General features: G+C 40.7%; 1 protein-coding gene across 1 annotated transcript in view; it reads right to left on the bottom strand.

Moving 5' to 3' along the window:
* Rae1 (ribonucleic acid export 1) overlaps nucleotides 1-25,501 on the bottom strand; it is a 113,082-nt gene extending 87,581 nt beyond the window's left edge. Inside the window, exons 1-2 of the mRNA XM_067149997.2 lie at nucleotides 25,388-25,501; nucleotides 24,998-25,200 (exon numbers count right to left, since the gene is read on the bottom strand). Coding sequence (XP_067006098.1) covers nucleotides 24,998-25,180 — 183 coding nt within the window. The 5' untranslated portion in view covers nucleotides 25,181-25,200; nucleotides 25,388-25,501. The remainder of the gene's footprint in view (nucleotides 1-24,997; nucleotides 25,201-25,387) is intronic.
* Nucleotides 25,502-27,904: the final 2,403 nt, after the last annotated feature.

The following is a 27,904-nucleotide window of genomic DNA, read 5'->3' as shown; positions in this document are numbered from 1 at the left end:
GTGTCTTTTGGGGGTTTGTTTGTGTGTGTGGATTTATGTTTGCTGATTCTTTTTTTGTCTACTTGCTTTACGTCGCACCAACATAGACAGGTCTTATGGCAACAATTGGATAGGAAAGGCCGAGGAATGAGAAGGAAGCGCCCGTGGCCTTAATTAACACTAGGTTTACCGCAGCGGTCAAAATGACCCCTTTAAGTTTTGTTTTCTCTATCACTCTCGTTATACGGTTAGAACATACAAACCCTTTGGTGGCTTTTATTGATATTAAGTGTACTTTTCGGCATATAGTTTCAAAAACCCGTAACTCCTTTCTAATTAGCGCTATGAGGTCATATACCTACTTCTACCGGACGGTCATTTTGACCGGTATTGCAGTAGCTACCCCATCAGACTTTTGTGGCATTCATTTAGAATGGGATATCATTCTAACAAGCTGTTACAGTGTACTTTATTACCGTAGTATTGAACAGAACTTATTATGCTGCAATGGGACAGCTGTTGGCTCTTTTCAAACAATGACACAAGTACACTGACAGGAAAATATAGTCAGTGTTTGTTCAGTAATGAAAGGTGTGCAGTCGTAATGAGCAGCCAATTACAAACATTCAAACTAGATTTCAATTGTTTGTAATTACCCCGAAGAAACATGTTCTTGCGTAGTCTGCAAATGGATGCCAAAATTCTGAAGTATAAACATATAATTTCCCCCATCACAATCAAGCGATGAAGTGAAGACGTGTATAACTTCACAAACGGAAATATTCGGATAGTGATTCTAGTTGCGTTGAGCCTGCGGAATTTCCATGTGAACATGAAATCACACAGCAGCCTTCGACCTCAAAGGTTAGGGAACTACCCGCCAAATGGCGATGCACGCACACTAGCTAAACAGCTGATGACAAAGGTAAGCCTATTTGAAGTTATTCATTATGTATTTACGTACTTCTGTGCACAGTGTAAGTAAGTTTGGTATTATATTTTGCAGGTAAAGGAAACACTAAGGGAGATAATGAAATTGGTAGCAGGGAGCATGATATCAACTACAGAAGGCCGAGCATATGGTGTGGTAAGTCAACATATGGACGTGGTCAGCACATGACGGTCGGTGAGGAAGAAGTCTCTTTGGATGGAACAGTGCGGACTCTTGTTGATCTACAAAGCCTGCCAGGCCGTCGAGGACAGTAAAATATACTGAGGGAAGTCCGAGGTCCCACAGGACATGCAAAACACCACATTGAAGGAACTTGTGCCGGTACAGCTTGTCATCTTTTTATAGACGAATCCAAGCTGCGCCACATCGAATGATATACTGAGGTTGGAGAACGCGAAGTTCTGAAAAATCCCGAACGGACACTTTGTTTGGAAGAATTGGACGCTATCATTGGTATTTTATATGAACGCGGAACTTACGAAGCTGACACAGACGTTCTCGATCTGTGGTCACAGAAGTGGGGTCCTGGAATTTTCTCCCAAACTATGGCACGAAACCGTTTCCCGGATATCATGAGGTTTCTTCGATTCGATGAAAAATCTACCAGCAGGGATCACCTGAAAATTGATAGATTGGCGCTTGTATCTGTTGTGCGGGACAAGTTTATACCTAATTTTACTATTCGCTTCAGACCAAGTGAGAACATTACCGTGGATGAACAGCTCTTTCTATCGAACGCTGCCTATTTATGCAGTATATGGCCAATAAACCAGAAAGGTTTGGTATAAAATTTTGGTTGGCTGGCGATGTGGAAGCCAAGTATGTTGTAAAAGGTTTTCCCTATCTTGGAAAAGATGAAACGCGACCCACCAATCAGACCCTAAGTGAACACGTAGTACTGCGTCTTGCTGAGTTTTTCATCAATCAGGGAAGAAGTGTGCAAAGGGAACAAGACTACTGAAAGGTGTGCAATCTGTAGAAAACTGGTCTGTGGTTAAGTTCACTTCAAAGGTGACTAAGCAAAGTGTGTGTGTGTACAGCGCAACAAATAAGTTGAAAAGCAGAAAGTGACATTCATGCAGATAGGTATCTAATGTAATCTGAAGTGTGTAAGAAGAACATTCTGCCTTACTAGTGTACTTATTTGTTTGTTTATTTATTTATTTACTTATTTATTCATAATAGTGTTTACAAGTCATGCATGATAAAAATTAAATTATGGTCTATGATGTTTTTATACTCAATTCGAACCGTTTCCTGGCACCAATATCCTCAAGAAACGAATACGTGCCACTATCGGTCAAAATGACCGCTTCGGTAAAAGTAGGTAGAAAGAATGTTTGGTAATCCTAGTGTTAAGGTACAGGCCCAGCATTTGCCTGGTGTGAAAATGGGAAACCACGGAAAACCATCTTCAGGGCTGCCGACAGTGGGATTCGAACCCACTATCTCCCGGATACAACTCGCCCGGTGATTCTTTTTAGATATGTGAGATACATATGCTCAATGACAAATCAAGTTTGCACATAACACACCCTCTATTAGTTAATCTAATTTCTACCTTCCTTTCTTCTTTCATAGATCATTTGACTTTACCCGAGTGGAACACAAGTATGAAGAGAGGAGCACTCACACTTACTTTTATTGATATTAATACTTCATACACAGCAACTTATATCTCAATAAGAAGCTTAGTAAAAACAAGCATGTTTATCATCAGAATAATGGACTGAGGATGAGCATAAGTACCTATGAAACAAGAACAGAACCCCATATACAACTGAACATAACGTTCTTCCGCATATAAGGGGCCCAACAATGCATTTTTGAATTTACCTTGTACAATCGTTGGATATAATGTTGGCATTACAGCACAGGATATTTAAACTTGACACAAGGATGTCAGAGACTCTTTAGACTTTAAGAACTGTACCCTGATTTTAATATTATAGCATAATATTTTAATTCACGTGACACAAGGAGGTCAAAGCCTTTTTGAACTCTACCCTGTTGTATATAGAATTATATTTTAAATTTTATTGGAATATGTGGCATTAATGTTTAGCCTAAGTAATGTTTTTACATTGTATAATCGTTATTGAATAAGCAGGTTCATCATCAGCTGACGACAACCTAATTAATAGGTCGAAACGGGTACTCTGTTTTAATGTGATTGAAATATTTTAGACACGTTGTATAGTAAATTATTGCTTAGGTGGAAAACTCTCATTCTTTATACTTGTGTGCTCAAACCATCAATACGGACAATGAAGCCGATAGATTATAGTAATATAACTTTCACAAGAAACATAATAAAAAATATGCAAATACCACCAAAGAACGCAGAATAAAACAAGCTTTATGATGGTGTGATTATATTTTAGATTGGTGGACTGGTTCGAATTTCATTAGAGTTTAAACTTGACCGCACAGAGTTTCTGTGCCGGCAGTAGAAGAAAAGCTGGCATTCATGAAACAAATACTCTACATATTACCTGGAAGACAAACGAAGATTATGTTATTGAACATCGAGGGACTCAACTGTATTAATATTCAAGCGCCTACGGGTGCCATGTGGCACTGTTGTGTATTGATTTTTTTTTTTTTTTTTTTAACTGCAATGAGAAACGAATTAAACAATTCCTGTGGTGGTTACAACGCACGCCTGAATGTTTCTTTACCAATATTTGCCAGCCAACACAACGTAAGTCTGATTGCTGAGACATTAAACTGAACAGTGTATTTTTCTTTGCCACAATGACTCACCAACTGAAGTGAGTACAGTGTCGTAAGCGTTCGTTTTCTTTATTTACACATGGTAGAGAATAAGTTAATATCTCCTAGAATCAATCTAATATACTTTACCATTAGACATGGTATGGGCTTTTGGTCTGATGCCATGTCAAGAAAACAACGCGAAACTCTTTACATTTTGCAGAGAACTTTGCTCTGCATCTTCAGAAGAAAATAACATACCTTACCATTATTTGTATAAATGGCACTTTCATTGATTCTATGATATAAAATATTTGTCAGGTACCATTTAGCACCACTAGGTGTTAGTCATAGCAACGACTCATTAGTCTCATTTTCTGCCTGTCATCTTATAAAAATATGAAAAATTTTTTCTCTATAACATTCCTAATTATCTTCAAACTGTACGACAATACTGTCACTAATATACAACATTAAGTACACAATAAAATACATTATTACAAAGGCTATGCCGAAAGTTTTTAGCAGCCCATAAACCATAATTTTGAGGACAACGGGATTCTTTTCATTTGAAAGAGCAATGTTTCTCAACTTTGGAACATGCACGTGCAACCCCTCACAGCAATGGTTCCTCCACAGCACGGGAAGAAAGCACAGGCAGTGCTGAGTCAGACACGGTGCAAGGTGGATCTGTCGCGCCACAATTTTTGTGCAATGATTTTTTTATGATTATAAAAATACAAGTGCTGAAGAATGCCATTTTTCTTTGCTGTATGTTTCTGGTGAGGCTTCTCCTTTTAGGGCCACAGTTGGAAATTGGTTTCGCAAGTTTTCAAGGGGCCAGCAGTAAACTGAAGACGAACCTCGTCCTAGTCGCCCAGCAACAGCTGTGACTCAAGAAACCATTGATGCTGTGAGGAAAATGATCAAAGAAGATCCAGGTTACATCTTGTGACATTGAAGGGACCCTAAATATTGGGTCAACAGCAGCGCAGACCAATGTTCACAATAATTTAGGCCTTACCACGAGATGCGCCCGTTGGGTGCCACATTCCCTTACAGAAAGCCAAAAGGAGGCGAGAGTGGACTGGTGTCGTTTCATGCTAGAAAAATTCAATGGAAGGCAGTCCTGAGACACCTACAATATCGTCAACGGTGACGAAACATGGGCCTACCATTATGACACTGAAACGAAGAGACAGTCTTCTGTGTGGTGCTTTCCAAGGGAGGAACCACCCACAAAAGTTCAAAGTCAGAGCTCTGAAAGAAGATGGTGGCAACTTCTTTTTACGATGGGGCATCTCATCTCTGTGATCTTGGACACACGTTATACCTCATCAATGCCGAATGATACGTGACTGTCTTCCCAAAGTCCTTTCCACATGGAGGTCACAGCACCCGAAGTCAGATAGTGGGCACCTTCTGCTGTATCACGACAATACATCTGCGCACAGGGCTGCCAAAACAATAAACTGTTCGGAAAAGGAAAAAGTGCGAGTGTTACCTCATCCCCCCCTATTTACCTCACCTGGCCCCATGTTACTTCTTTCTGTTCCCTAAGACCAAAGAAAAAATTTATGGGCAGCGGTTATAGTCAGATGAAGAGGCCATTGCAGCATACGAGAATACACTACGTGACATCCCAAAAGAAGCTTGGACTGAGATGTTTTCTAAGTGGTTTCAAAGAACAGAAAAATGTATAAGTGCTAAGGGAGAGTATTTTGAAAAGTTGTAATTGTCATTTTGCAAATAAATTTTTATCACACACACTGCTAAAAACTTTCGGCATAGCCCTCGTATGGTCCGTTACATACATTTCTCTAGAGCCTGCGTATTTCAGAAGGCAACAACACCAGGCTCCTCACCGCTGGGTTTCCCAGTTCCTCCATGTGACGTTTGTTGCGGACAAAGCGGAGGTGGGACAGGCATTTCTCCAGTTTTCCCTGTCATCATTCATTCCAGCAACATTCTCCAATATAATTTCATTTCATCTGTCAGTCATTAAACATTGCCCCTGAGGAGTGCGATAGGCTTCCTCCGTAACTGTTGAGATTGGTACTGCCCTCGATAAAATGGATTCAGATAGCCCCTTAATTTTGGGGGGTGACTTAATCCATTCGCGTCATATGATGAGCTGTGGCTGCGCGCGGTGTTTTGGCGCATGCATCGAATGCCAAGCTCAGTTCACAATGACGCAGTCCTCGCTTACCTTCGTATAATAGATTCCCTTTCCAATATAATTTTTAACAATACACATTGCAGGAAACTAGAGGCATGTACTTTTGTTAAACAATGTTGTCTGTATTTATGTGCGACACTGGAATTGTTGAATAACAGTTTATTTTCATCGGTATTCAGCATTCATTATGGAGTAGAACCGGTTTCAGGGTAATGTCAATGAGAGATTGAAATTGCTTGTAGACACTGTTTTAGATGGCGATTATGGCAATAATGACGTTTTGGAAAGTGAATCAGAGTTCAAAGATAGTGATAGCAACAGTGAGTGTTACTGAAAAGAGCAGAATATTGAAAGTGAAAATGTTGCACTGGGTTCTTCCCGTGCTACTATTACGACTCTGCAATATTATCTCGAGCTTTTGTAATTCTGAATTACTGTAACTCCTAACTCTCATGCATTTTCAGGATTTTTATATCGCGGTTAAGCTACAACGTGGTTGATCCGATTACGGTAAATTGAGAGTTGAGTGTATATCCATTTCTTAGATACAGTGGTGTTTCAGAAATACTTATGAAAAATGTATACCGGTACTCGTCCCACCATCTGAAATTGAGATGGTGAAATTATTTCAAATGAAACATTTCTACCACAGCCAGCAGGCACTCAAGGAATGATGAATGCAGACATGCCAGCTTTCAAAATTTAAAAAACAGGTGAAATTTGGCAGCTAATCGCGACGTATTACAACACATCACTGATGGCAGAACATGTACTAATTCAATATAATTCAATAAATTAATGACTATTTGGCCTACATATATATTTTTTATTATTTATATGTGAATAGTAAATACTGGACATACCGGAACTGTAAGAACATGCGACTTCTCATCCTTCAACATGCTGATCACATTACGACTAATTGTTGTTCAACACATCCATAGCTGACTTAGGCCTCTTCAGAAACTCAGAGCTACATTTTTGCTCAAAGTACTTGCCTTGCTGAACTGATTTTAAGGCTAAAAGTTTCTCCAAAGTTTGTTCAGACAGCAAGGACTTGAACTATGTTTTTATCATTGTGACTCTGCTAAAAATCCTTTCACATTCTGGATTGCTATGTGGAATTGATAAAATAGCAAGCATCATCTTAGAGAGTCTGGCATATTTAAGTACACCATCAGCTGATTTCATCTGACCTACCAATGCCCACTGAACATCAATTCTTCCTTTTGCCACGTCTGTTTCTTCGAGCTGAAGTTTCATAACTAGGAGTGCAGAATATCAGTTTCTTTATCTATCTAAATGTTCCGTTTCACTAGTCAGAATTGCCTTACTTATAGCAGAAATATTAGCAACTTCTGCATTAATTAAAACTTAATCTTCAAAAGGAAATTTGTGTACCATGTAGACACAAAATGAAGAGAAATCACTTTCTAACAGACTTAAAGAATATGCACTTTTCCTCAGACTTCAAAGTGTTCAATAAAACAAACGCATAGTTCCCTATCATCACGTCACAATCATCCTTTTGATTTGCTGAAGTATGATAATCTACAACTCACAAACCTTGCCATCACATTCTTCAATAGTTCCTCCAAAACTGACCTCAATAAGTGGATGTGCAGCATACTTGACTAAAGAGCTATGTTTGGATTCTCAAAAGATATTCATAAAACTTGAGAGAAAGGGCAAAAAGATTTATGTAAATTTGACGAAAGGAACATGACAATGCACGGCTCTTAGTGTCATCAGTAGATTCATTTTTTACGTGAAACTGATGAACTGATGACTGGGTTTTCCTTTTAACTGAGGAGTGTGGTGAAATGTTATGAAAATGCTTCATATATTCAGACGAACAAGACATATCTGCACTCTGTGCTTAGGAATTTTATAAGGCTTCGAAGCTCTCATCTGAGAAACCTTACTCACAATTTCGCTCCTGAATAACGTAACCAAAGGATCCCGTTGCAGTAAAATCCTATCTTAACACCTTCTTAGTGATAACCATCAAGTAGGCACATGCTTCCGTATTTTCCTGATCTCTGTGTTGTGTAAAGTCTGAAACTCTCTGTACTTTTCTTTCCTCTTTGCACTCCTTTTCTGATAATAAAATACACTGACTGACAGAGCAAATGCAACACCAAGAAGGAGTGGTCAGAACTTTATGCCAATTGCAGGGTAGACTGACGTCACTGAGGTATGCTCATGATGTGAAATGCGCCGCTGTGCTGCACACGTAGCGAACGATAAATGGGACACGGCGTTGGCGAATGGCCCACTTCGTACCGTGATTTCTCAGCCGACAGTCATTGTAGAACGTGTTGTCGTGTGCCACAGGACACGTGTATAGCTAAGAATGCCAGGCCGCCGTCAATGGAGGCATTTCCAGCAGACAGACGACTTTACGAGGGGTATGGTGATCGGGCTGAGAAGGGCAGGTTGGTCGCTTCGTCAAATCGCAGCCGATACCCATAGGGATGTGTCCACGGTGCAGCACGTGTGGCGAAGATGGTTGGCGCAGGGACATGTGGCACGTGCGAGGGGTCCAGGCGCAGCCCGAGTGACGTCAGCACGCGAGGATCGGCGCATCCGCCGCCAAGCGGTGGCAGCCCCGCACGCCGCACACCACGTCAACCGCCATTCTTCAGCATGTGCAAGACACCCTGGCTGTTCCAATATCGACCAGAACAATTTCCCGTCGTACTGTACTGTACTGTACTACGAGATTTCTTGGGGCCCGTCACCCATGTGTTAAGCTATTTGAGTATTTGACTGTATTATAGACCAAAGAGGAGCTCATGACTGGCCACCGTGCCCCACACTGCCATCTGGTTTCATTATTAGAACTACTATCAACCAGCCATACTCAGCCATTTATATCGATAGAACGAGGAAGCGCGCGGGAGTTTAAAATAATATGAAAATAACTGATACCGCTCTGAAAATCAGGAGATTGGTCCCGGTGATCGGGAAGAACGATTAAAAGTCGGGAGTCTCCCGCTTAAATTGGGAGACTTGGCACATCTGTGAATGGATAAGTCATAACATTCAATGGCATGAATGCAAAATTTGAGTGAATTATCTGCATTAATTTTTACTTAATGCATATTTTTGTGTGACAGGTACGCTCAAACTATGGGCGGGCAAATTAAATCTGATTCCACAGTCAACAATGTGGCCATTTATTGTGACCTGAATGGGTTAAACTGCACAACAGATATACCAAGCTAGAAGACAACTAAGGTGCTTAGAGGAAAAAGGACTCGATCTGATTTAAAAAAAAAAAAGAATGAAGTAACCTATACTGCTCACAATGGTAAAAGCACCTTAGACCTGATGTTCATGAATCAAAAAGACATTTACCCAGTCCATCAGACAACTGTTCCCACTGAGCTAAGGAAACACATACCTGTAAAGAAAATACTTACGCTACAATGTTTCTCTGCACAGCAGACGCCACCTATACGACCGACTAGGAAATTGAACCCCAAAGACATCAAATACATCATAGAACTATCCAAAAAGAGACAGACAGACGAATCACTAGAAAAGATGGTACGACTGATCCAAAAAAGCAGTAATCTATTCTGATCCATACCAGAGGAAGAACAAGCTGTGGATTAACGCAGACTGCTACAAAGCAAGAAAGATTACCCTAAACAATGTATACATCACCACGGGTGACCCAACTCTGGCAAATCTGCACGTTTATGAGAAATCCCACAGACTACATTACACTGTTAAAAAGAAGGAAGACCGAGTACTAGGCAGAACAGGACAAAAAGAGGATCGAAGAAGTGGAACGCTACCCGTGAAAGATTTTAAATCCCAGGAAGCCTATTTTCCCCAGAAATATCCCTATGAAAGTATGGAAAAATCATACACTGACAGTTTTACAACCAAAAGATACTAGACCTAACAGAGATTGTCGGCCACTCTCCTTTCTTCTCTTGTTTTAGGTTTGTTCGTTGATACTGTTTTGCAAGCGCTTCAGCTGCCTTACCTCAGACTGTAGGCTGCCAGTCAATCCACTCAAAGTCGACCAAGAGAAAGTGAAAGCAGTGTACCTCAAAAAAGCTACTGGACTTTCTAAGTACACGCCTTCATGCATGGTATATGAGCTAACGAGGGAACTGTTCCTCTGAGGGGAGCTTCATCTGAAGCTGCCTCTGCCTTCTATATCAAGCTACGACAAAGTGCTAAACGAACTGCAACAGAAAAAAAGGTCGATCTGGCTAGATTTCTACAGAACTGATGTCATAACCACAGAAGACTGGAATAAGCCAAACTATGAGCTGCGTCATATCGTGACCCAGCTAGCAGTACCTGGATTGCACCATAGGATATGCATATGCAGACTGAAAGAATTCCACAATCCTGAACCAGACTGTGCATGCAAACTTTGTGGTGTGACACGTGAAAGATACCGCATTAAGACATGAAAAGAGAGGACACACTCTGGATAGTGGAGTAACTGTATGTCTACATCACTGTATTTCTGCTTCACTGATAATCAGTATTTTCCCTAGGCCCTGCCGATTTCACAGGCCGCCTGCCTAACATAGCCAAGATATGTTCTAGTTACATAATATTAATACATATTTGAGTCATTGGGCACTCAAAATTAAAATATGCAAGGGGGGTTCTATATTGTTTTACACTTCATTTTTTGTACGCCTGGGTAGGGTTCACATTTCACTTTTGAAAATGGTGACATGTAACTAGTGTCTTGTTCCACCGTTTGGTGGCAGCACACGCACAGGGGCCAACAAATGCACTCGTCATAGCCATTTCATAACAACACTGTCAGCGTAGGAGCAGACAACATGGAAAGCAACTGTCAGGGACAGCACTATACGGCTTGGTTCCTATGGAAAGAAGGCGACCATTGCAGAAATTCATCGGCGCTTGGTTGGCAGTCTCTGGAGAACATGTGCGGTCACGGAAAACAGTTTACAACTCGAAGGTTGGAAAACAGGGTCCACATCGGTAGACAAGGGAACCAGTTCTGGAAGGAATGTGACAGTGTCAACACCAGCCAACATTGCCCGGGTCGAACAGGCCATCCAAGGAAACAAACGCATCATATTCACGGAAATCGAGGCAGCCGCGGCAATTAGCCTAAACACTCTGCAGCGGATCGTGCATGGCAACTTACAGTTGGGGAAGGTGTCATCCACGTGGATGCCTAGACCGCTGTCAGCAGACGAAAAGCAGAGGAGTGTGAAAGTGTGCAGAGAACTTTTGCAACGCCATGCTCAAGATCCAGGAGACTTCATGGCTAGGCTTGTGACTGGTGATGAGACATGGCTCCATTACCAAGAGCCATAAACAAACCAACAATTGATGCAATGGAAGCATAGGGGCAGTCCACTGCCAAAGAAATGTCGAATAGTGCCATCAGTTGGCAAGCGAATGGTGACAGTGTTCTGGACACAAAGGGCTTCATCCTCATTGACTGGCTGGAATTTGGGGCCACGATTAACACTGCAGCATATGTGGCAACCCTTATGGGCTTACGTCGTGCCATTCAAACTAAGCAGCCAGGAAAATGGGCTAAAGGTATGCTTCCGCAACATGACAATGCCTAGCCCCACACTAGCTGAGAGACCACCTCTACTACTGATCAAATAGGATTCACAGCGCTGCACACCCACCATACTCTCCTGAATTAGCACCAAGTGATTATAACCTGTTCGGGAACATGAAGATACCTCTGTGTGGTCACTGTTTAGCAGATTTCGCAGAACTGGACACAGCTGTCAAGGCATGGGTACGCAGCACTCTGAAAGAATGGTTTCAGGAAGGTCTGGAGAGACTGACACATCGATGGCAAAAGTGCATACAGTTACAAGGAGATAACGTTGAAAAGGTGGACGTAACAACTGATGTGTAATGTACTTCGTTTGGGTACAAAAAAATAAAGTGTAAAACAATATAGTACACCCTTTGTAAATACTGTAAAACTGTTTATTTAAATGATAAATCTTCACTACTGTCAGGATAATTTACATCAATTACATCAAAGCTTAAATGTGCGGTTAGGGGCGTGCAGATGTGAGCCTGCATCCGGGAGATAGTGGGGCTTGGACCTACTGTCGGCAGCCCTGAAGATGGTTTTCCGTGATTTCCCATTTTCACACCGGGCAAATGCTGGGGCTGTACCTTAATAAAGGCTAATATCGCTTCCTTTTCACTCCTAGGCCGTTCCTATCCCATTGTCGCCATAAGACCTATCTGTCGCGGTATGATGTAAAGCAAATTTTTAAAAAAATGTTGTGTGCAAGCGATGTCTGGATTAGCATGCGAGTATTCAATTCCACATGACGTCACAAACCTTTACAGCACTGCACAGCAACCGAGTGATAAGGCCCGGTATTACACGACTATGAACGAGCAGAACACTAGGGGCCAATTGCAGAAACGGCATTTTGACAATGTCTACAGTTAATCAATGCCTAAGTATGGCTGCTGTATTGCAGAGATGTTAACTATCACTTAGACACCGACTAAAATCGATGTTCAACCGATCATATTTAAACACTGCTGAGAGCACTGTTTAACCTCAAATGAGAGGAGTGAATCATAAGGTTATGTACCATGAAATTAATTTGTATTATGTTGAGACGATGCCAGGAAGAAAGGTTAGTCCGACGGCCTCTCTGTTGGTCACCCGCTGCTAGATCGCAGCAATTCGTTTGACACGCACGGGAAGATAGATCTTAAAATAAGGTTTCGCTTTTCGAGAGACTTGTTTCTTGAGACTGACAAAGTGACAGTCCGGTAACAGTCAACTTTAATACAATTCTTGGCAACCGATATATTTTATTATATATATGGGGTAATTTCCATGGAATTATAGGTCACTTCGACTACATACATATCAGAATTACATGTCCCGACCGTCAGAGGGCTGTCACATACATCAACCAAGAGGGATTCACTTATATTTACTGCCAAGTAAACACAAATAATAGTGAAAACTAAAAAGTAGGTTGTATGGGATTTTTATATATATATATATATATATAACCGTAAGTTATACGTTTTCGGCAACTATCAGATAGGAAAAGGCAAGTGGTGGTGATTATTGTTTAAAGAAGACTGAGGAAGAAGGGCCATGGCCATAACAGCCCTAGTATATGCCTGGTTTAAAAATAGGGAAACTACGGAAAACAATCTCCACGGCTGCCGATGATGCGCTTCGAACCTACGATCTCCAGAACGCAAGCTACATATATATGGCCCGAACAACACACTCAGTTACACATTATTATTATTGCTTCATCTTCCCTTCGTCGAAGCTACCGTATTTATGAGTAGATTACACTCACTGTAACAACGCTATAATGAAAGCTACACTTCCCTGTACAGTGGCATGTCACTTTAGTGTCGATAATATTACGAGATTTAATTTCCACCGAAAGCGATGCTCTTATCTGTGGGCAAGTCATGCTCAGCCATATTTGAGTAATATGTAGGAAGACAAACAGCTGACTGGCGTTCAGCACGCGCACCGACGAATTTCTTTGGTTGCAACAAGCAAAGAGTTGCATGAAAGATACTTCTGTCTCCATTTTCAAACCAAAGTTGAAACTTTAAGCGATGTCTAGTTAAACATCGACTGAACATTGTTTATGCAATGGAAGATCGTGCTTGATTTAGACGTTGTTTAGGTAGACCATGCCTAAGGCTTAAAAATAGTAATCGTTTCTGCAATCAGCCCTAGAAGTTCAAAATACTCTGTTATATCGTGTTTGCATAACACTAAAATAGTTCAATTTTGCAGTTAATATTTACGTGTCTGATATCATTGTAAATACCCTGAAGGGAATGAATTGAAATTGTATCATATTCATTTTGTACATACCATTCCCCGCCCAAATACATTTTTCCTGCCATGCGGTTGACGAAACTTTCTGGGGAGAACACTGAACGATAGCCATTTGCTGCAATTAATCATTAATATACTGCTTTTAAAAGTAAGCATAACAAACTTAGGAAACAGTAGTTACTAAAAACGATCTAAGAATTGACTCCAAAGTTAAAAATGATTTGTTATTCTGTTACATGGAGCTGTGTAATGTAGCTAAAACTCTATACAGCGATGACTTAAAACTGAATGTCACCAATGATTTTATGGAACTGAAAGAAAAGTATATTTACAGAACTGTGAAAGTGTAAATCACTATCGATACTCGTTTCAGTAGGACTTCTGAACTTCCTCTGGAAGAAAGTGCAGTAACAGGAACAGAGGATGATTCTCTATTATTGTTAGCAGCTTACTCAGGCCACCAAACAACGCTACCAACTGCCGACGTAAACACATGTTGCCAGGCAGAGAACATTTTTCACCAGTGGTTTCTATACAGCATGAAGGTTTAAGCAAATGTTTTGCCTTGTGCTGCGCAACATTAGCACTAGGAGTCACCACATGCAGCGCAGGCATCTATGCGCAGTATAAATGTCATTTGTTTATATTTTGCAGACGATGTGATGGCACAAGGCTTTCAACTTAGGAGCTAGGAACAAGGCTAAATAACCTTTTTTCTTGTCGTGCAGACAGTATGCGCTGCAGCCATGTACAAAAGCATTTTGAAGGGAGTGTGGCCCCAAAAGGTCCACAGTTCTCTTGACAGAGATTGGCTTAGATATGCAATGATAGGTTACAGCTACTAAAGGACTATTTTTCCTTGCCCTGCAGACAGTACGCTTTGCGGCCATAGAAAAGAGCCTTTATTGCGTTTTTATTCTGCACATGTTGGTAAAAGAAGTTGTGAGTATTGATTTTGGGGATTGACATTATGTCAGCCAACAGCAATGCTATTAGCTACTAATGTAGTGTAATGGAGAATGACACATGCTACATTTAATTAGGTTATAAAAATTAAATGTACATAACATGAACACATCTCTCCTGTAAAAGGAATTCCATGTAAGAAGCATAGGTTTAATTCCAAACCTCTCCACAGTGTTCACATGGAGTGATGGCATATTATGCTATTGTCGAGTGAGGATGTTAAGCCTTCATCAGGCCTCTTGGTGTTATTCAACAAGAATAGGTTATGTGCTGACATTGGATTTCCCCCTCTCCCTACCTTATCACCATCATCATCAAACCCTGATGCACAGGTCCCCCATGAGCATAAACTAGAAAAACCAGCATAAGAGGTTGGGCTTTGTTTAGGTGTGTGTGTTTATTAATTTATCACCACTGGTTTAGCAGTTTATACTAAGGGCACTAGGAAAGTTTTGCAATGTGAGTGAAAGCTTTAGACTTTTTCAAAATAATTTACATCACACTCAATACACTCCTCCATACGTCGAAACCAGTCACTGAACTAACTCTGCCACTTTTCTTCAGTTACATTTTCACACTCCTGATCCCATGCTGATGCTACCAGAAGCTCCTCGTCGGATGCAAAACGCCGCCCTTTCAGCTTCATCTTCACTTCTGGGAAGAGTGTGAAGTCACATGGGACAGGATCAGGACTGTATGGAGGGTGATCAAGCACAGTCAACCCTGATCTGGCAAGAAAATACATTGTTACATTAGCACGATGTGCTGGAGCATTGTCGTGATGCAAGAGCCAAGTGTTGAGCCATGACCTTGGACGGAGCTGCTCGAGAGCCTGGATGACCTAAGGCAGACAAGTCTCACTGTACCACTTTGCAGTAACTGTCCTTTGTGTTTCTAGCACAACCCGAGTCAGGATGACCCGTTTAGTGAAGAATACTGCAATCATCCTTTTCTTCACTGACCTTGACTTTCGGACAGTCACAGGAGTACCCTCATCTTCAAAGAGCCAAACCTTGTTCTGGGATTTTGTTGGGACATTGTAATAATAAAGCCAAGTTTTGTCACCTGTAACAATGCTATTGACGTTACGCGAAGACCCATTTTCAAACTGCTTTAGCATTTTTCGGCACCATTTCACTCGATGTGCCCTTTGTTCCTCTGAAAGTGAATGGGGCACCCAAAGGGAAGAAACCTTTCTAACATGGAGATGGTCGTGTAGAACTGAATGAATAGCTGGTGCAGGGATGTGGAGGGTCTCTTCTACCTGCCGATATGTCAACCGCCTCTCCTGCTGCAACATTTTCCTCACAGCTTCAATGTTTTCCTAAGTCACTGATTCAGATGGTCGCCCAGAACGAGGGTCGTCTTCAACTCCAAAATTTCCCCTCTGGAACTCTTTGTACCAGCAGAAAATTGTTGTCCGATGTGGACAGTCTTTTTCTAGAACAGGAGTCATTTCCTCCAGGCACTGGTCAACAGTTAGTCCACGAGCAAAACTGTAGCGGATAATTGCGCGATATTCACCTTTAGACCACAGTGACATCTTAACTTGCTTTCAATCCCACTGCTTGGTAACAACTGGTGTGAAGGTCGCGCCTTGCTGTCTTCTATTCTCCGAACCACCTTTTGAGCAAACTAAAGCGGAAGTGAGTGTATAGATCAGGGGATGGCGTGGGCAACAGGGGCAGCGCCTACGGTGTTGTCACACGGTAGGTGAGGGGGCAAGGGGGGCGCGCTACTCAGCGCAAGTTTTGGCAATGGTGCCATCAATGCGGAGCTGCCATACTTGCATACTCACTCAGTGGATGTCTTGAACCACGGCCGACTTGATGTGTCGCTCTAGCTACGCAGCGAGGGATCCAGTCGGCTGTGCTGTGCAGTTCCAATCACAGTCTGTTTAAAACAGCAGTGAGAGAATTTTATCTGTGTGCTTCGCTTTTACAAAAACAGTGTGTGTGCTTATTGTGTGCTAATTCATAATTCTTCTAGTCTCTTGTACGTTTGAAGGTTTCTTCTTACTCATTACTGGATATTATTGTGCAATGGATCCGAACAAAAATTCACCAGACTTATCAGTTCAAGAAGAAACGCAAGAATTTTACGTCCAGCGAGAGAAATATGATTCTGTCTGTTTATAAGCATTTCCAAGCGAATACTATTGACGGCAGGATTAGTCTACCTCGTGGGCTGACTCCGACTCTGATTCCGACTTTTGTGTGCAGCCACTCGATAGCGATACACATTAATTACTGCGGTACAAGGTAAGCTGATGCTGAACCTCCTGCATGATGATAATAATAATAATAATATGTAATAATGTTTTTATAAAAATATATTTGTTAAAAATGGCGTATGTCCAAGGACAAATTCGGCTCGCTAGATGCAGGTCTTTCGATTTGACTCCCGTAGGCGACCTGCGAGTAGCGACGAGGATGACATGATGATGAAGACGACACATACACCCAGGCCCCGCGCCAGCGAAATTAAGCAATTAAGGTTAAAATTCCTGACCCGGCCGGGAATTGAACCCAGGACCCCTGTGACCAAAGGCTAGCAAGCTAACCATTTAGCCATGGAGCTGGATATATACTTGTAATAATTAATTTATTGAAATTGTGCTGGACAGAACGGAGGTGGAAGAGGTTTTCGCCTGGATCCCCAACTTCACCTGTCAGTTTCATGTTAATTCCAGTACAGTACATAATCACTGGTCATCCTCCTCAGTTGTATCCCCCGACCCAGATTCTGAAGCTCCAGGACACTGCCCTTGAGGCGGTAGAGTTGGGATCCCTCGGTGAGTCCGAGGGAAAACCGACCCTGGAGGGTAAACAGATTACGAAGAAGAACATAATCATCACTTCTCTCGCTTATGCATCAATTGCCCGTGAGTAGCGTGACAGACGTTTTCGGCAGCTCATTTCACTCACCAATCAGGCCATATATTTAGATAATAATACTGATTAATAAATAAAATGTTTTATATATATCGATAATAATACTAGTAATAATAATTTAGTAAATGTAATGCTTACTGTGTATGTCAAAAGAATTTGTTCGCAGTGCTTTACGCGTGAAATTGTAGTTAGTACATAAAACATGTGAAATCCTCTGTGACTCAGGCGGCAGCACGTCGGCCTCTTACCGCTGGGTTCCATGGTTCAAATCCCGGTCACTCCATGTGAGATTTGTGCTGGACAAAGCGGAGGGGAGGCAGGTTTTTCTCCGGGTACTCTGGTTTTCCCTGTCATCTTTCATTGCAGCAACACTCTCCAGAATCATTTCATGTCATATGTCAGTCATTATTCATGCCCCAGAGGAGTGTGACAGGCTTCGGTAGCCGGCTCATTTCCTATCCTCGCCGCAAGATGGGGTTTCATGCATTCCATCCCTGACCCGGTCAATGACTGGAAAACAGATTGTAGGTTTTCACATTTAATATGTAACTCAGTAAATTAATTGTTTAAATATGTAAGCCGTTAATAGTCTGCATGTGATTCTAACACACATACATTAATGTATTAATTATATTAAATACACTCGAGGTCATTCCGTGAGCTGTGCTGTATTGTAGTGCTGGAGTACAACTTTGAATAGCTCGCCGGTTCATTTGGCAACCTCGGTTAGTGTGATGAGGCAATGACGTTACTTCCGTTTTAGTCTGTTCAAAAGGTGGTCCGCAGTATAGACCGGTTTTCACCCCTCCTTTCATCTGTCACCATAACAGGGGTGTCCAGCCAACCGTTTTTGTGTATTGCAAAACTTTCCTAGTGCCCTTTGTATTGTGACATAGTTGGCAACGACATCAATCTAGGCATGTATCTGTACTAAATTAAGTTACGGGAGTGACACCATGTTGGATGTATTCAGCCAATAACACTATTCCTTCAGCCACTTACTTTGAAAAAATGCCAATAGGTTTGTGATATTTCACTATAAATGTAAAAATTACTGCTCAGGGCAAGTTGATGGTTCCCCCAGCAGTCACAATGAACACTTCTAACTCTCCTATGGTAAGACAACTAACATTCAACTTAACTTACTAACGTGGGTTCCTACAGTCATTTATTGGATATAGGCTTGGTCAGTAAAAGGTTAGTGTACACCAGACCTCGCCTTGAATGGCGAATGATTTCAGTATCCACTGTTTATTGTGCTATTGACCGAGTATGTTGTTAGCCTGTTAAGGTTATGTAGACAAAAGGTATCTACGAAATGTCACTGTAATATTTTTCCAAAATGGAAGATAATAATTAATTTCACTCAAATAAAGTGTAAAATCTGCGGTAAATTAAGAAATAGTATGAAATAATTTACTTGCAGATAATAATATGGATGCATACTTTACTACCTTACAACTATTTTTTCTGCTTCGTCACAGCGCTTCCGTATGTGTTTTGTTTGTCTAACACATTTGTGTGTGATGTCTTTGCTCAATGAAGTTGTTTTAATTAATTAGGTGTTGTTTTCTTCATGTTGCTCATTCATTTTGTGTCCTAACGCTCCTAACTCATTCATTAAATATAATATTTATTGGTCCAGGGATCATGCTATTTTCCTTTCAACAAAAAAGTAATATATTTATTGGTCCAGGGATCATGTTATTTTGCTGTTTGAACTGCTCGCGCTAGTCATATAGACAAAGATAATGAAAATTCACAGACATAGCTAGCCCTGGACCTCAAGAAAGAAACAAAAGACGGCACGTGCAGCGGAATACAACATAAGGGAGTCCTGTCTAAAACCCGTAAGTACGTATGCACATTTCTCTAGATATTTCTCTAGTAATGACAGTATTTCTTAATTTACCGCAGACTTCTCACTTTATTTGTGTAAAACTAATTATTACAATGTTCCATTTGGGACAAATATTACAGTGACATTTCGTAGATACCTTTCGTCTACAGAACTGCAGAACCTACTCATTATAAAATGCCTTCCATGAAATTACCAAATTTACAATAATCAATCCCTACAAGTGGTGGTTCGTGGTAGTGGTGATTATTGTTTTAAGACTAAGTACAAATGGGCAACCATCTTCTATTGGAGGTAAAAAAATGGAAGGGGTCCGCAACACATCATGCCGGAGCATAATTGTCTTTTGTTGATAATTCTTAGAAGCACCACTGTCTTATGCTGCTGTTGATTTAGTTGTTTGACCTGCAGCCCTCCCATTGGCTTTCTTCCTACCAATGGGCAGTTGCCAACGGCATAATCTCGCAACCAGGGTTATACAACACCTTCTCTTAATTATTAATTAGATTGTGCACGTCCTCACTAATGACAAAAACCCACTGGTCTAACATGTCAGACAGCCTCTTAAAAGGAATAAGCCTCCACACAATGGGGATTCTGTTTCTGTTAGCCACTGGCCCACAATCTTTAGCATTTTTTCTTGTACAGCTGGTTTTTATATAGCAATTGAGGCTTTCACAGCCTGTGTTACAAATCATGTCAATGTTTCCCGGGCTTGTAGGCCATGGTCCCGACATTTCACCGAAGAGTGCGTTCAGCATTATCGAGGGTTCCAACCAACTTCGATAGCAGTGAAGCCCACAGTGGAATGGAGTGGTGTTGCAATTCCACCTCATTATATAGTGCACGCTTCGGTGCGTTGCTTGCCTAGTGGTCCGCCGGCTGGGGGTGCGATCACTGATTAGCTGTTTTTTGGCCAATGACTGAAGCATTAAGGAAGCCGATGTACGTCGACCTGCCTTGCGGGAAACAGGCAAATGATCACCTGTTGCTTTTTCTGGTGTGCTGCGGACATTGTGTCCTCCAGGTTTTAAGGTTTTCAGGACTGGAAACCAAGCTTTGTTTACCCGTTCAGATTCCTCCTGACGGGTGAAGCTGTTGGTGCGCTACAGGATATCAATGGCTTCCCTTTATAGCCGGGCATGATACGATACACTAGTTGACAGAACTTTGGTGTCGCTGTACTGTATGTCATCGCCTGCTTGCAGTGGGTGTTCAGCGTCTGATGATCTCTCTGTTTGTCCCAGCCGGCTATGCCTGTCATGCTCCTTCAGTCACGTGAGTATGCTGCGTTTGGTAGTGCCTATGTATAACTGGCCGCAACTGCATGGGATCTTGCAGACACCTGCTGTGGAGAGAGGATGGTGCCATACTGGTAGAGTCCATGAAGAAACAATTGCTACAGGTCCAAGTAGGAACATTGGCATAGTTCAACACACCTCGTAAGAACAAAGAAAAAAGCGTCCGTGCACTGGATTAGATGATTTTGACATGTGTGTTGTTCGAAGGACAATCAATGAATTTTATATAACTGAGAAAGAAATTCCGACTGTGAAATCTGTATTGGCAAAACTAAAAAAAAGTATACAGTACAAGGGCCTATGCAGTAGTTTGTGAAAAATGTATATATTTGCCATGAAATAACATTACTACTGCTATAATAATAATAATAATAATAATAATAATATGAATGAACTTTTAGTTGGAAAGTTTTCTTAGTGATGATATAGACACCGCTTGTTTACTACAGCAAATTTTCCAAAATATGACGTCGCTAACATTACAGACTTCTGTTACGTATAGATGTTCACGATTTTGTAGCTGCGTTACCAATTGTGCTATAGGAGGTTAAAGCTCTAGGCAATTCATCGCTCTTACGTGCAATATAAAAAGGAAATACAACTATGAGCGATTGTCCTTTCAAGAGAATGAATATATGGGGGTTGTGGGGATATTCTTTGCAATGTACGGTATATAGCATGATGTGAACATAGCGCTGATAACAGGCGTTAACACTACTAGATTTCCTTTTGTGATCAAAATATTCAAACGCTAGACCAACCTCAACAACAGCTCACGTTCTCTGGCAGCAGCTGCTTGGCGCTCTGGCTCTGGAGAAGGGTAGGTGTGGCACGGGAACTCCGCGGAGAGACTCGCACTCAAGCTTCCCATTAAATGCACCCCAGAGCCGTTATTTGATTGCGCGGGCTCTACTCTGCGTTGTTGGCGCGAGTCCTGCTGGCTAGTCAGTCCACTGACCTTCCGCCATGCCACGCTCCCCCCCCGCCCTGGCTAGGTCAATAACATGCTGTATTTTACTTTAAGGTCTTTTATTTTTATTGCTCTCCTCATTGTTGTTGTTGCTATTGTTGTTATTTAGGATATTTTCTTCTGCGGTAGCTTGTAACCATATCTAGTTCTGGGTTTTTTTCTGGGAATGATGTCATAACGCATGAAATTCCACCCTATGACAGTGGTAGTATCTGTAGGAAACATGAAGGATGATGCGCAATTATTAATCTTCTTTGGATGGTTGGTGGGTACTGGCATTCATAATAAACACAGCTCTCCTCTACCAAGTAATACAAGGTAACATTTCATTTATTTACCTTTCTCTACAATGTCATTTAAACTGAAGGAACCTTGTTTCACTTCTATCTACTCTCCTAGATTTATCCCCCTTCCTCAAACATCACTACTAGCAAGATATCTGTAAACCTACCCCTAAGCCTTCGCAAAAGATAGTTCACTGGTACTGATCCAACATGGCAGAGCATGAACTGTCAACTTACGAACTTAGCTCCAGTTAGTGATAAAACCCATTGGTCTGGATTGGTTAGGTCCATCTAGTGACAAGACCATTATTCGGCTCGGGGCAAACAAAGGGGATCTAGGGGTGTAAGCCCCCGGATTAGGGTTGCAAAGCGGCCAACAGGCCTCTAGCATCTCCTGGAGTCTGGTTAAAATGTGGGGAGAAAAAAAAGATGAAGTGACAAAGCAAGGTTAACAACACACACCATGAAAAATTGAAACTGCACAGTTTTCTTATTGTGGGAACACACGTCTTGGACTCTAGCGAAGACAATACACTAATAGTCTTCATGACAGCTGACACAAGCTGGCCAATAGCAACAGAGGAAATTGTTGCATAGATCAGATTTAGAGAGTCTCAGTTTTAATTCTTTTATAGGAGTATAATCTATATAAGTTAAAATACTTCTAGGGTCAGGCCGGAGGGTCTCTGGCAAGCATAAAGGGAAGATCTCTCCTCTACACTACTTCACGAATCGTTTCATGTCATATTTATAAACTTTCAACCCAATAAGTTTCAACGGAAGTACCACCAACGCATCTAATCCCATTTTGTCCATTCTATTTTCTTTCTTCTAAAAGTTTAGATGATAATGGTGCAAACCCATTCAATGCCATTCCAGATGCAGTTCATTTCCCATAAACCCCTATAAGTAAATGGAAGAGGGAAGATGTCCTACTCTTAGTTACAAGCTTATTAATGTGCACATCTGTGGAGAGACAGTTTATGGAGCACCAACAGACTGAGTAGCAACTAGAACTCATTGCCCAATTCAAGAAAGATTCTCATTCCTATTCCATGATAACTGGATCCTGACACACCATGGTTTTCACAATTTATAAATTGGCAAATTTATTAAACTATGCAATTAACTACCCCTCCCCTAAAAAATTAGTATATAGTTAACTAACATGTAATAGTTAACATATTTTTGGGGAAGTGCACAAAGTAGGCTTCCTGATCACTCCTAATCTAATTTCCAAAAAAAAAAACAAAAAAAAAAAAAAAACAAAAAAAAACAAAAAAAAAACTATATAAGCGTGCAATATACAGTGGTGGAAATATTTATTGCATCACCTTTTATAATTAACAATTTTTGTTATAATCATTGAATAACTGAGCTCAATTGGCCTGATTTCTCTCTATTTCTATCAGAAATGAAGATGAGCAATCATTTTTGTCAATTTCATTTTATTCTTAATTTTTTTTTCTACAAAAAGGTTTGTTTTTTATCATTTAACATTTTCTTGAAACATGGATGAAAGTGGATATGTGAACTATTGTGTTTGCTCTTCTGAAATATAAATACTAATTTTGGAAGAAACACTGCATATTAATGTTGTAATATAATACTGATCTATTTGAGTGTTTGTAAATACACAGTTGCCTCATATGAATGCACTGTTGCCATTTAATACTTTGTTGTTCCACCATGTACCCTAATCACCGCTTGGCATCATGAAGACATTAAAAGAATTAACTTTTTAATTTAATCCTCACTCAGTTCATGAATCCACACACGCACAAGGGTCTCCAACAGTTCCCATTTATTGTGTGGCTTGTTTTTTGTGATAGGATTTCCCATAACCTTCCAACAGCTCTCAATAGGATTGAGATCAGGGCTATTTCCAGGCCACACTAACACTTGAACCCCCATTTTGTCTAAGGAAGGATTTTATCTGAAAGGTAGAAATATGTTATAATTAACCACAAATGTCATCTGCTTCGTGCTTGGTACAAATATTAATCATAGGACACACCTTCAAATCTCTGTGGCAAGGAGCAGAGTCATCCTGAAAAAGCAAATGGAAACATCTCCAGACTGGTCTCTTATTGTTGGCATAAGCTTCCTTTCAAGGATGGTAGTGTAGGCATCGGCGTTGACAGTGCCATTTATGAAGTTCAGACGGCCTACTCTGTGACCGGAAATGCACCTCCAGACATCGGTCCTTGTGGATGCTTGACTGTATGTGTTATACATGATGGCAAAATTTCTTCACCTTTCCTTCGATGCAAAACTCTTTTCCATCCGAGCCATGCAGATTCAATTTGGAGTCGTCTGAAAAGATTACTCTGTTCTGTGCCCATGTCGCATATGCTTCTGCCCATTTTAGCTGCTGTTATCGCGTTGTCTTGGTCAATAAAGGCTTCTTTCTAGGACGACAGGCTGAGAGTCCAGCTTCCAGTAGTCTATTTTCTACAGTTCTACGGGTTACTGAGATGTCACACATTTCTTTCCAGTCTCGTTTTAGTTCAGTTGATGACAGGCGACGATCCTTGAGCGAAAGCCTTTTCAATACCCTGTCCTGTTTCGCACTAGACGTCCGTTTTCGACCTCTTTCTTTCTCATTATCAATATTTCCTTTTTCTCTGTATTTTTCATTAACATCAAAATCGTACACTGAATAAAATCTGTCCTAGAGGCTATCTCTTTGGTGCCGACACCAACTGATGTATAAGCAAGTACAGCAACTTTCTTTTCTGGTGTTAATTCAACTCATCTACCCATCTTCTCGCTGCAAATTCCCAAGTTAAAATGACTGTATAAACACTGGCTTCATTGTAAAAACAAACAACAACAACAACAACAACAAGAGTTGTGTATTGGTGGAATAAATATGAGAAGTCAAACTTTCAAGGCAAGAACATGTCAGCAATGTTTAACAACAATGGGACTGGTATAAACTGAAGCAAACGGTTGTAAAAGACAAAAAGACAAAATAATTCATGCTGATGCAATACATATTTCCACCCCTGTAACTTCAAAACCAAAAGTAACATACAGCAAGGAATATTAATATAACTTACATTGTTATCCCAGCTTCCAGCGATAAGAAAGTTTTGAGGTATGGTAGCAGGGCTGAATGCAAGTGAAGAGACAGAATCGTCGGGTGGCGATGTTACTTCAAAATCTTTCATTGGATTCGCTGGATTTGTAGTAGTTGTAGCTCCAAAGCTTGAAGAAGCACCCAATGTTGATTGATTGAACATTTTGTCAGCACGAAGGGTACCTGAAACACCCAATTTTTTTTTTTTTTTTTTTTTTTTTTTTTTTTTTTTTTTTTTTGCATTGAAATGTGAAATACATAGCCTACAGTATAAAGTATTTACAGCGAAGCCAGGCTAATGGACTAACATTTTAATTTAAAAATAGAAATTTAAAAACTAGGCACATTTACACTTCTCTCAAAAACTTACTAAACAAATATAAGTAAACTCTCCGGCTTCCAATACACCTCCGTATTATTCTTTAAACAGGATTCTAAACATCAAACAATTCGCGGCTGAGCAACATTCACATGTTTATAATCCTATCACAGCTGTACCGAGTTATATCATATTGCCAACAATGGGTGCCGAAATTAAACGGTTAGCAGAAATTCCATCTGTATTAGAAATCCTTGAATTGGTTTTTCCTAAACAACAGTAAATATAAATTCTTGGAAGCTTAAAGCAGAATGTTAGCGAATATATAAATCGTTATTTAGCTAGGTTAATGAGATATTTTATTTGACAAATTCTCGCGACAAGGTTGGCTAATAACTTAAAAACAAATGAGCAACGACTGTATGCTGTAATCACTGTAATATTTTGATTTGTATTTTGGTTTGGCTAAATGGTTAGGATGTTGGCATTTGGTCATAGGGGTCCCGAGTTCGATTCCCGGCAGGGTCATGATTTTTAACACCATGCGATGTTTTTTTTTTGCTCGAAAACTACTGGGCTGATTGACCTGAAGTTTGGTAAAGGATACAGCTTGAAATCTCGAGTCACTTTAGATTTTCATATATATTGCACGCAATCAGACAGTAACATTGCTGCATAATAATATTTATAAATGTATTTGTGTACACGATTGATGAAATGTACACCCAAATTCTTCTGTATGACCAAAAAGGGTAATGCTCCCCCAAGGAGTGTATTCAAACCCCCCAACATTGAGGACAGAAGGAGAACCTCGCCTGTCGCGTTACACAGCTGTCTTAGCCGCCCGAAGCATGACGTTGTAAGAATATTACCGTATTCATAATGTTGCTTCAAATGTACGGTTATTACTAGGTACACAAGTAACACAAGTACTGCCTTGGGAAGAAATACTTCCGTTAATACGCGGGGAATATTACGGATACATGATTTGTCCTTTTCATACCGGTAGCATATTATCATAATCTAAGCCTTCTAATTTTATGGGCAATCTTTATTCTCCATAAGATATACGTCAATAATTGAATGTAGTAATATATGACAGAACGCACCTTCGTTATCAATATCATACACACACCTGCGTGAACAGTGCTTCACTTCATATGAAATTTGCTTGTCAGCACGTTTGCACTGTAGCCCAAGTCAGACTACGCCTTCGGTCACGTGACTGCTTGAGCTTGCTTCGAACAGGCTCGAGCCTTGGCCCGTATTGGGTCGGCTCGAACCCGCTCGAACACGGATATCGTTTGCCCATCACTAATATTTTTTCTTTTATAATCGTTTCCATCAGTTTTCATGATGGGTTGTGACAGTCGATTCCATATGCTTGGGGAATCAGGTACCCAACGAGCGAGAAATTCGCGCACATCACTAGTTTTCATTGCCGGCTGGTGTTAAGAGCTGGGATCGGTAGGAACGGAGCAGAGCAGTTGTTTTCACTTCTCCTCCGGTAGTCTTCCGATTGAATTCACTGGTGGAAAATTCAAATGCTTTAATGTGGGCAATGTAACAATGATCTTGGGCGGAATTACAATTTAGGTTTCAGTACTAATTCCACAGATGCATATGTCTTCCTACGTTTGTCATTCAAATGCTGCAGCCGTTTCAAGGTTGCCGCATTATTTGTTATGCTATGAATAGGGTTGCCATAAGGTTCAGAATGAAATTCAGGACACCAACATTGACAAGTTCCAACCATAGGCGCCGACTCCACGGGAGCACTTGCTCCCATGCATATAGTGGTATGGGGACACAATAGTGTTTTTGCTCCCATAAGAATATTTGATATTTTCATCCTTGCCCCCATGCTCAAGACCAAAAGTTGGCGCCTATGGTTCCAACAAGTGTATTTGGGTAATTCCATATGAATTGTCCTGTCCATTACCAAAAGACACACTTGATATATAATGTTAATGTTAAAAATCAAATAGAGAAATACCAGTAATAAGAAATCATACTTTATGTAAAACACCTACTTTTTTTTTTTTTTTTTTTTTTTTTTTGCTAGGGGCTTTACGTCGCACCGACACAGATAGGTCTTATGGCGACGATGGGATAGGAAAGGCCTAGGAGTTGGAAGGAAGCGGCCGTGGCCTTAATTAAGGTACAGCCCCAGCATTTGCCTGGTGCGAAAATGGGAAACCACGGAAAACCATTTTCAGGGCTGCCGATAGTGGGATTCGAACCTACTATCTCCCGGATGCAAGCTCACAGCCGCGCGCCTCTACGCGCACGGCCAACTCGCCCGGGACACCTACTTTACAGTGCACTCCAAAATTATATAATATACAATGTTATTTGCATAGATTTTTAAGTAACAGATGGGGCAGCTCACGTGGAATTACTCATTTCTCAATAACATGGGTAAGTGAAAACTAAAAACAGCATTTATTTACCTTTGCTTAAAGATATTTATGACACAGAAGTGCCCTGATGCTGATACCAATCATACTTTTTCGAACTTGACATTTTTTTTAGCAACTCATCATTTTTAAAAATGTAATCATGTAA

This window comes from Anabrus simplex, chromosome 6, assembly GCF_040414725.1.
Source record: "Anabrus simplex isolate iqAnaSimp1 chromosome 6, ASM4041472v1, whole genome shotgun sequence".
NCBI lineage: Eukaryota > Metazoa > Arthropoda > Insecta > Orthoptera > Tettigoniidae > Anabrus > Anabrus simplex.
Note: the sequence above shows the minus strand (reverse complement) of the source record. Positions and strands in the feature narration are given on the sequence as shown.